Source organism: Oxyura jamaicensis, chromosome 2, assembly GCF_011077185.1.
Source record: "Oxyura jamaicensis isolate SHBP4307 breed ruddy duck chromosome 2, BPBGC_Ojam_1.0, whole genome shotgun sequence".
Classification (NCBI taxonomy): domain Eukaryota; kingdom Metazoa; phylum Chordata; class Aves; order Anseriformes; family Anatidae; genus Oxyura; species Oxyura jamaicensis.
The window spans coordinates 35,344,054-35,354,813 of record NC_048894.1 but is presented as its reverse complement, the minus strand read 5'-3'; the positions used below and the strand labels follow the sequence as shown (position 1 = coordinate 35,354,813).

General features: G+C 51.4%; 1 protein-coding gene across 1 annotated transcript; it reads left to right on the top strand.

Moving 5' to 3' along the window:
* Nucleotides 1-304: 304 nt before the first annotated feature.
* On the top strand, nucleotides 305-2,749 carry HOXA1 (homeobox A1). The gene is made up of 2 exons (XM_035319382.1): nucleotides 305-1,020; nucleotides 1,408-2,749. The coding sequence occupies exons 1-2, from the start codon at nucleotides 408-410 to the stop codon at nucleotides 1,761-1,763; spliced, it is 969 nt and encodes a 322-aa protein (XP_035175273.1). The 5' UTR covers nucleotides 305-407; the 3' UTR covers nucleotides 1,764-2,749.
* The last annotated feature ends 8,011 nt before the right edge of the window (nucleotides 2,750-10,760 follow it).

The window sequence follows — 10,760 nt, the reverse complement described above, 5'->3', positions numbered from 1 at the left end:
ACTCACCCTGGAGGGGCCGGGCTCCGCGGCCGGGCTCCGCCGCCGGGCTCTCTCCAGCCTTCCCCTCTCAGCGGGCGGGCGTCCCCCGGCGGGCAGCAGCCCGCCCCCCCGCCCCCCGGGGGGCCGCCGCCGCCCTGCCCCGCGGTGCCGCGCCGCGCCGTGCCGTGCCGCGCCGTCGGAGCGCTCGGCGTTTAAATGCCCCCGACGCGGCGATCTATCAGCGGCAGGAGCCGGGAAAGTCCCGCAGGCGCCGCAGCCATTGGCTGCCGCCCCCCACGTGCCTCCCCGCTCGCGGTACCTTCGTGTCATTTTCCTCCCGGCCCCATGGAGGATGTGGGAAAGTTGGCGCGGCCCCGCTGGCCGCTGAAGACCCGGTGGCGGCGTGACAGCAGCGGGACGCGGCGAGGATGAGCTCCTTCCTCGAGTACCCCGTCCTCGGCGGCGAGGCGGGGGCCTGCGCCGCCCGCGCCTACCACCCCGAGCACGGGATTACAACTTTCCAGCCCTGCGCCGTCAGCGCCGGCAGCTGCAGCGGGGAGGACCGCTTCCTCGTGGGCCGCGGCGTGCCCATCAGCCCCCACCGCCACCACCACCCCCCGGGCCAGCCCGCCGCCTACCAGCACCACGGCGGCCTGGGGGTGTCCTACGCGCACCCCGGCTGCGCCCCGACGTACGGCTCGCAGGGCTTCGGCGCCGCCTACGGCCCCTACCCGCTGGGGCAGGACGCGGAGCTGGCCGCCGGCTTCCCCCCCTGCGCCCCCGCCGTGTACTCGGGCAGCCTCTCGTCCTCCGCCGCCGCGCAGCACCCGCATCAGGGCTACGCGGGGGCGCCCGCCCAGTTCGTGCCCCCCGCCTACGGGCAGGAGCAGCAGAGCCTGCCCCTGGGCACCTATAACCATGCCCTGTCCCCCCTCCACGCCGGCCACCAGCAGGAAAACTCCCGCTCCCCCTCCGCCGAGACCTCGCCACCGGCGCAGACCTTCGACTGGATGAAAGTTAAAAGAAACCCACCCAAAACAGGTCAGTGGCCCGGCGTGGAGGGGAAGGGGGGAGGCCGGGGCAGCTCCCTGCCGTCGGGGCGCCGGGGGCGGCTCGCAGGTGCCCTGCGCCTCCGGGAGCGCCCGGAGCCGTCTGCCCGCAGCGCTGGGAGCCAGCGCCGGCCCCTGCCGCCCCCCCGCTCCCCTCCCTTGGTCGTACGTCTTGTAATTCATAACCCACTTATCAAGTTTCCTCTGACACCAGAGGCTGACTCCAGTTTAGCACCTCGCACTCCATCACTCACCCTGCCGGGGCTTCCCTCTTATCCTGCGAAGTCCCTGCTCCCTATCGCTTAGCCGGTGTGGACATATTGATTACGTCGCCTATAAATCATTTGCGCTCACTTAACGCCGCGTGTCCCCTTTGCAGGCAAGGCTGGTGAGTACGGCTTCGTGGGGCAGCCCAACACCGTCCGGACCAACTTCACCACCAAGCAGCTCACCGAGCTGGAGAAGGAGTTTCATTTCAACAAGTACCTGACCAGGGCCAGGAGGGTGGAAATCGCCGCCTCCCTACAGCTCAACGAGACGCAGGTGAAGATCTGGTTCCAGAACCGGAGGATGAAGCAGAAGAAGAGGGAGAAAGAGGGGCTGTTGCCCATCTCCCCCGCCACCCCCACGGGCTGCGAGGAGAAGGCGGAGGAGTCCTCGGATAAGTCCTGCTCGTCGCCCTGCAGCGCCTCGCCAGCCTCATCCTCCTCGGACACGCTGCCTGCCTCCAACTGACACCGCCGTGCCCCCGACGGGGCGGCTCGCCCCAATCTCCCACGGGCTCCCCCATCTCCCACGGGCTCCCCCATCTCCCACGGGTGCCCCCATCTCCCACGGGTGCCCGCGGCTCCCACGGGTGCCCCCCCCCGCCGGGCCCCGGGGTGCCGGCTCGCACCTCTCCTCCCAGAAGTTCTTTTTCGGTCTCCCCCCCCGTCCCTTTTCGCTGGAGGAGCCCCTTACACGCTCAAGGACGGGTCTCTGACCTTCCCCGAGCGACAGGCAGGTTACATAGGGTACACGACCTCACGAAGAGCTGCACTATTGCGAGTGTTTACACGACTTACAGGACTTTCATCCCTTAATTTAATGTATTCTTTGTTCGTGTCTATGAGTTGGTTGCTTGTAAATACTTTGTCCGAGAGATTTATCTTTTTACAGATTTTTCTAGAAATGACGTTTAGATGATCAGGTTGAGCAGGGTGAGTGCATTAGCAGAACCGGATCCACTTTTATATCGGCCAAAAGCCGATGACTGCATCAAGCAAACGCGTGAAGCTCGAGCAGATACCTCAAAGAGTAGCGCTGTTCCTCTCCGTGTGACAAGCAAGGCTTCAATTGCACTAGGTTTTGTAACCCTTACCCGGTGTGCTTGCCCCCCCGCCCTAAAGCTGTGCCGGGTTAAACCCGCCCGAAGGGTACACCCGTCCGAGAGACCTCACCTCTTCCCATTTTCGGATTATTTAGACTCGATGTCTTTTCAAACCTTCTCGTGAATGTGACGAATGGCCAAATGAATGTATCATTTCTGTGGTTGGTGTCTGGACCGTTGCATGACGCCCCGTGCTTTGATGTACCCCGGGTACACTGAGGTCTATCAGTTGTCGCGTGTCAGCGACACCTCCCGATTTTCTGTACAATCATCGGAGCTCTGGGATTGCCCGCTGCTGGAACCCAGGGCAGGATTTACGGGTCCTTATAATGTCTGTAATAAATATATTCCGCTTTCAGGTATACCTCGTGTGTCTGCCTCTGCGTGACATCACCGAAGAGCCCCAGCCTGGGCCCAGCACTTCGATTTCCCCAATTTTCCTCTGCTGGGGCCTTTTGTAGGGTCGGAGGGGGAGGAAGAGTCTCCCAGCGTTCCTCCTCCCGGGCTGCCCGGGCTGACTCATAACACAAACCTTCTTCCTTTTCTATGCTCAAATAATATTATTTTTAGAGGATATAAGGCCCTCCTCTCCCTCCACTGTAACTGGGAGGAATTTATGACCCCGATCTATTTCTGAAGCACAAACACGAGAGCTTCCTGGGTCAAGTGCTAACCTTTTCACCTCGGGATGGATGTTGACACTTACATAAACAGAGCACGCTTCAAAAGCTGAAACTGTCTTCAGCCAGTCTTTCCTCACATCGCAGGCCCCTCGCCAAGGGCTGCACTTTTCATTAGCCCGGGCACTGAGCTGGGCCAGCTTCTCCCTCCTTTCCCCCCCCAGCCCCCCCCGGCTGCCATCCTCAGCGCCTGATGGGCTGCCAAGGTGGGGAGATGGCTCCCAGGTGCTTGGCAGCCTGTTTCTGGCAACTCCCCGCCCATTTCCCAACCACCAACTTTTTATTTAGGGGAAAAAATAATAAATAAATAAATAAAAAAAATAAAAAGCAAGTTCTCGCAGGTAAATTGCTTGAGGTTTCCAAGAGGTGTCAGATGTATGCGGGGTCGGGGAGGGGGGAGCGTGAGTGTGGGGAAAGCGGGTGCCGGGAGGGAGCAGAGACCTGCTGGGCTGCACGGGGGGGTCTCAAGTCACCGCTGCCCCTCGCATTTCAGGGCAAACACGGGTGACATCTCCTTCACCCGGCACATCTGCAGGGGAGCGCTCCCGGGCTTCTCCCGGGGCCGGGGCCCGTGCAGACTGTGCCGTGCGGGACCCGCGGAGAGGCAAGGAAAATTTTCTTCACTTCGGTGTCAAAAAAGACAAGCCCTGATTTGCAAGGCGCGGCGGCCATATCAAGAGCCGAGCTAGCTGCGAGGGAGAGGGGCTGTCTCCAAAGGCTCCCGCCACTGCCTCTATTTCTTTCATTTCCCCGCCTGCCATATACTTTACCTTTTGTTTATTAGTGTAAAGCCACAAAGCAAAACAGATGGCCTTCTTCCAGAGACTTGGATGTGTTAAAGTGGCATTTGCATGCCAATGAGGGCATTTCAATATCGAAATCTGGATCTAAACATTGCTGGAATCCGGATCTGCAACTCGGCTCCCCCGGTGTTGACTTAATGTGCTAGAAAGAGCGGCCATAAATTATAGCCTAAATGCGGGAGACGAGACACTTGTCACTGTGTCAATCTGTGCTGGGCTGCGGCAAAGAATCTCCTCTCTTCCCAAGCCGAAACCTCATTTCATTTTTTTATTATTATTATTTTTAAATATTTATTTATTTATTTTCCCGCAGCCCCAATCGATTTCAAGGGACGACACCCCCAAAACTTCCGACCCCGTCTCGTTTTCTTATTTTATGGTTATTATTTCGATGCATTCAACCTCTCAGGGCAGGCGGTGTGGGCAAGAGGAGCGAGAACCTCCTGCCCGCCCCACGTGCGGGGGTTTCTAACAGAGAAATAGCACTGGCAAGCGCAGCGTGCTTTGGCCTGACGGAGTCATTCAGCTGCCCTTCAAGTTGCAGGGATCCTTTTGTTTTTACACTATTTTTTTTTCTATTTTTCTCTCTAGAGTCTCAGGGGAAAAAATGGAAAAAAAAAATCAAACCAAGAAAAACCCCAAACCACCCACCAAACAACCAAGCCGCGTTCAAATGTCAAACGGAGTTTAGCATCTTCCTATCATACTTAAGGCCAATTCTGCTGTTCACCTTTAAAGTTTACTTTTGGAGGCTATTGAGATGCTTTGGTGTTTTCCTCTGGGGCAATCAGATTGAAACCGATCAATATTTACTCAGTCTGAAAGGGCTGTTGAAAAGGCAGCTAACAACAAACTGCTTAGCTGCTCTCCCCTCTTTAATCTCAGGTTCACCGAAAGTTCAAGCAGAAATGAATTCAGTGATGGGTCACTTTAAAATAAGTCCCAGTGCTTAATCTCGCAGCCTCGGCAAAGGCAACAATTACAGAGCCATCCCTCTCTCCCCGTCCCTCTCGCCGTCTCCCCGGCAGCCGCAACTTTCCTTCCTTTTTAGCCCAGCGCTATTTTTTGGCTCTCATCCGCTCTTCCCGTGCGGGGACCGGGCTGCGGTGCGCGCCCCGTCCCGCCCCGGGCGTTTCCCAGAGGGGTGACACTGGGGGCTCCTGAGGCAAGGGGAGGGGTGCTCGGGGCTTTATCTCCGCAGAGACAAGGGTCAGCTGGGGAGGCCGGAGGAGCCGGGGGGCTGCCTGCCCCCCTCCAGTCCTCCCTGGGCAAAGAGGAGAGAGAAACCCGGGCGCAGCGCTGCTAATTGCAGGGACCCTTCGGAGGCCAAAGTTCACGCAATCGCTGCATAAATGCATGCTTAACAGGGATTTATTAGTACCTCTCTAATGGCAGCTCACGTTGGAGAGGCCAGCGGGTTTTCACCGGTAAATTGCTACTCGGGACCCCCCCGACACCCCGAGACGCTGCCCAGGGACCTCTCCGGACGAGCATCTCCGGGCCGGGCACCGCGCCCATGCGAGGCCGCTCTTCCGCCCGCGCTCGGTCCGGGGAACGCTTTTTTTTTTTTTTTTTTTTTTTTTTTAAATAATCGTTTCGGCATATTTTCATCGTGAGCTTCGTAACAACGTTCCTTGCTTGTTTTCCCTCTGCAGTTAATTCTGCGCCAGCTCAGTAAACTGGTAACTACAAGAAATACAGAAAGGGAAGACAGAAATTATTCAATGAATAGTATATAAATAACATCATAATATCGAAAATGATTTAAAATATTTCTTTATTTGCATCTTGCTTTCTCTCCCCTTTCTTCCTTTCTCCCTTTCCAAGGCAAACATTCCTTTTCTCCCCCAGGCACACTACTTGGCCGGCTTGCACTGTTAACATTATTCTTTTATGGTTTATGTGTCATAAAATATTACAGGTCACAGTTACTCCTGTTTCAGGCTCAGAAAGACCATTGAAATCAATGGGAGCTCTGGGGAAAAAAAAAAAAAAAGGGAAAAAAATAAAAAGAAGAAAAAGTCTTCCCTTGTGCCTACGAATCTGAGGGCAAACTTTGTTGATTTTGATCATGTGAGAGCCCTATTTGCCATATAACTTCAAAATGATTACACATTTCAGTAATACGAGCAGAAATTGGCCCGGAAAAATGCTCCCGCGCTATTTTTTATAGGGCAGTGACATATTTTAAGCATTTGTTCCACACGGAGAATGTTTCAGCCATTACTTTTGCAATTATTTTGGCTTTCCGATTTACTTTCGTTGAAAGTTTATATCTCGTAAATTTAAATCAGGACTATTGATTCTTATAAAAGTGTGACCGGATAACGACCAGCCTCAACAGAGACGATGAAAGCAATAGCCAGTCCGTGCCTTCTGCGGGTGTTCAGTTTATAAATACAAATTCAACGCGCTGCGAAGATTTCTCTCTGTTCACGTCTGTAAAACGGGGGAAAAAAATCAAATAAAAACAAATTCAAGCCCAAAAGAGCCCACAGAGAGGTAACCGTTCGGGGACAGAGAGAGGACACGGAGCCAGTCTCAACCACGAACTTTCCCCTAAGCTCACGTCGGTTTAGGATGCGGTGCATCCCAAAGCAGGGGGATGGGGAGCACACGGGGGCTCACGGAGCGTTTCGCGACTGTTGTGGGAAGCGGCTGGGCGGCCGGGGAGCGACAGCCCTGCCCCGGCTTCCCCGTTACTGGCATCCCATACGCTCGGCTTGGCGCAGAAGTATTTCTGTGTTTGCTAATCCCAGCCTATTCTGGTTTTAGCTCGGCAGGCCACTACCGAGTAATACGGTATCGATTATTAAAAAAATAAAAAAGAAATAAATCCCGGGAAATATCTACTTTGATTGAACGCTCCGCTAACGCCTTTTGGAGGGATCGATTGCATTCACAGCTGTCCTCGGGTTTGATCTTCGGGAAGTGACTAATAGAAGGAAAATTCGTTGTGCGCACTGTGACAGGAACCGAGGGAGCCGGCCGGGGCCGGGATCTCCGGTGCATGCACCATCTTCACCGGGACAAGGCGTACAGCCGGGCCGGGAGGGATCGGGGGGGATCCCGGGGGTCCCCGCCCCGGCGGCTGCCTGAGCCCGAAGTGGCACCACAGAGCCGAGAGAAGGGCATCGTGCTTCTGGACTCCTTTGTGTATTAATGCAGCTATCAGCAAATCCCCGATAACCTCCCTCTCTCTCTGTCAACACCCCTCAGCTCCAGCCCGGGCTCAGGGAAGAGGGATGGGACCTGCCACCAAGGGTCCTGCAGCAAGGGGTGCCCCTTTTGGGGGTTTCTTGGTGACAGATGTTGACGTTTCTAGGGAGCTCGGTAAACACAGGGTTGGACTGGACTTTTTCATAGCCCATGTGGTTTTCATCATTCCCCGTCAGGCTCAGACCAAAGGCAGGAGCTTCCCTCTTCACACTCCTCATCCCCTCTCATCTTCAGCAGTCACTCAGCTCTGGTGACACGGAATAAAGAGCAGAGAAAACACAGGAGACCAGGTTTGCTAAGTAGTGAGAGGAGGTGGGGGTGAGGATGGGGCTAGCAGTGGGAAGGGGGGGAGTGGGAATGTCTGTGCCGCGGCACGCAGGGAGCCTTCAGGTGCAGAGCACATCTGTGCGAGTCTGACTGCATCTGGGGACAAACCGGGGTGAACACGGCGGAGGAGGGAGGTAAGAGCCTCAGAGCACAACCACTTGCCCAGACTTCTCACCGGCTTCCTAAGAAGCTGAAGGTCAAAAGGGGCTCTGTCATGACAGTAGGGACTTCTACAGTTTTCATTGAAACTCCTTTGTACCAATAAAACAATTTTTTTTTTTTTTGACTTTTGCATCAAGTCTACTACCTAAACAAGCTCCTGTGCAAAACATCAGTTACACTGGAAATGCCATGCAAGCCTCAATTCACATTCTTAACTTAGTTGTAAAATATTCCCTCCAGCACTCAGAAAAGGTGGAGACTTTAACCAGACTAGTCTATTTTGCAAGAAATAAAACCCCTGCAGCATTGCTGTGTAACATCAGTGGATTCAACATTTGTGCATGGTTCTGAGGACAGATGGATCATAAAAAAAATGTGTTGGTTGGGGTAGTGTGTTCCTCATGCAGTGGTGGGGAAAAAAGATAGTTAAAAAATAACACTGTCTAGAAACTGAAAGGTGATCCTATCTGAGCTGAGCCATTGAAGAGCCATGCATATTTCACTGTGCAGAAATATTATGTTGGAGGAACCCTCCTTCCAGCATTATTAGCATGAACAATATCTTTAGACATGGAGGTGGATATTGCAGACAAGTAAGACTCCGTGGGGCTTTGCAATTTATTACATTTCCCTCCTCCTCCCCCATATATTTTATTTTTGCATTTCCAGCAGTGCTAGGAGGCAAAGCAATGATCATGGAAACAGAGTGATGCAAAAACGGTTGGAGAAGGCTCATCCCCTGGTCAGAAAAGGATGAGGATGGGGAGGAAGATAAACATGCCAGCTCACATATATGTGAACACACGTGTTCCCAAAAAAACTTAGATTAATTTAACAAGCTATCATCCTAGCTTCTTTAAAATCAGCTCACAAAATGAAATATTTAGATGTTAGCAGAGGATTGTACCTGATCCCATGATTAGAGTGATGTTGTGTGTGACCTATTGTGGCCCATTGCCCAGGGAGTTTTGGCTCACCTGAGCCCCACTGGTCTGCAAATCAAAAGATTAGGCTAAGAGAATATGAAAATCCCTCAGTAAAGATACATTTTCTCTCTTCAGATCAGATCTTTCTCACCCCAAGGTTTTGAATGCCACAATAAAGCATATAAGCAGCATAGATAAAAACACTGAAAATTCTGCTGAGACCTCTGCAACGACCTTAAATTAGAGAAGAGACTCTAGAAATCCAGATAGTCTCCATGTAATCCCCTTTTAAAACACAGTGGTGTGTTTTGAGACTAGTTGACCATATAGGTAGCTGAGACAGAACAAGGCATGACCATTCCAGTGGGCTCTGGATCAGTCCCTACTGTAAGCTCCATATTCAACAATGTGCAAAAATTTCTCCTCTGCTTTTCACTGAGAAGGCAGCAGGGCAGGCTGTAGACTTAAAGCAATGGAAACCCAGCAAGCACTCTTCTGGTCAGACCCTCAAGTTTTATTTTTATTTTTATTTTTATTTTTATTTTTATTTTTTGCATTGCACTTGTGATCTGGCACTGGGGAACACTGCTTGGAAAGAGGAAGATAAAGCATTTAAAATAATTTCTGCTACTAGAAAGGATATTTTTGCTCACCATATACAGTGTATGTGATTCAAACGCAAATCATTGAGGTTTAAATTAAAATCTTATCTACAACCTTAGCTACAATCTTATTCAAAACCCGGGAATGGAGAAGGCTCTTTGGTAACCAGGGTTAAATGCAGAATGTATAATGGGACCCTGTTCTGCAGACCTTATTCATTACAATCAGTGTAGTTTTGCCTTAGAAAATACTGCAGACAGGGTTTTTTTGAGCCACTAACCATTTTTCAATGTGACATTTTGCAATTTAAAATAATAAGTGAAAATTAGTTACCACAAATGCAGCATTTAAAGCAACAGTGAGCCCGTGTTAACATTGATTTCTCTCTGTGTGTCTCCTTCTCTCTTTCTTTATAAAACTTATGCACTCTGTCGATACAATACTACCCCCTTTGATAATAAATCTGTTGTTTCAAGCGAGGATGCTACCATTTCCTTTTCCATGTAATTTATAGCTATATTGATTCTAAAGCTCCGGTTCTCTATTTCCCTCCTGTTGTATTAAAAATGAGTTCTAATTGCAAGGCAAATGATCTTTGGTCAAAGCACCTCACAGAGTATTTTAACTGTGGCTAAGGAGATTTAATTTGATTAATAGAGAAATGAAAGCCTCGAACATCTTAAATGATAATTTTCAGCTTAGTAGAAAAGAGAGGCAGAGAAAGAAGGGAGGTTAATGGAGCCAGGGAAAGCTTTCATAGATCAGCACGAGCAGATGTTCTTTTGCTTTTCTGTCAACAATTCTGGTTTGTTGTGCATATAGAAAAACAAGCTTTTCAACTCTCACCACGATTTCAGCCTGTTGCCAGCTTTGCTTGCCTGCAGGATATCTGCTTATCTAGCAAGGGAGCAGGATCAGGCCTCCTCCCCTTTGGTCTAGAAGCAAAACAACCTTTCACATGAGCTGTGAGGTTTGTCACACTCCCCCTCCTCTGCACACACATTTTCAGCCCTTAGATCTTTATTTCATAAAATTCCTTTCCTCTTAGAGACCAAAAAAAAAAAAAAAACGACCGGGAGATGAATGGAAAAGCTGAGAAATATTAACTGCATTCAGGTGTGCGTTTGCTGAGAGGAGACGAAAGGAGCTCGGCCCCTTCCTTGAGGGCAGTGCGTGCATTCAGCCCTGTGGCCCTGCTGTCGCTGTGCAGCTGCATGAGGTGCTCTGCACCCTCAGAGTCTGCACCCAGTATGCAGCCTCAGAGGGAGAAAGAAGCAGCTATGCAGTAGGGGAAATTCAAGCAGCCATTCTCCTCTGTGAAGCATCTTTGGTACCTACTTTGCATGCTGAAGGGTCCATGTTGAATGAAACAGTGATATATGGGTGCATGGGTGTGTCTTTTAGGATTTATGGGAAGAAGGTATGCTTTTTCTTGGGTTTAATCCTTGGAGAAGGTCTTCAGTTTAGTGCAATTCCCTATCAGTCCAGAGCAACAGCACTAAGGGTGATGGAGTCCAGTTTGAGCCTTAAAATCGGGTTTGTTTGTCTTCAAACATTCTCCAGGGCAAGGAATAAGCATCAGCCTTTGAAACCTATCCAAACCAAACCAAACCAAACCAAACCAAACCAAACCAAACCAAACC

Bases quoted from the DNA above. Each gene is read 5' to 3' on its own strand.
- HOXA1 (XM_035319382.1), top strand. From the start codon at position 408: ATGAGCTCCTTCCTCGAGTACCCCGTCCTCGGCGGCGAGGCGGGGGCC. The intron at 1,021-1,407 runs GTCAGTGGCCCG...TCCCCTTTGCAG, and splicing joins AAGAAACCCACCCAAAACAG to GCAAGGCTGGTGAGTACGGC.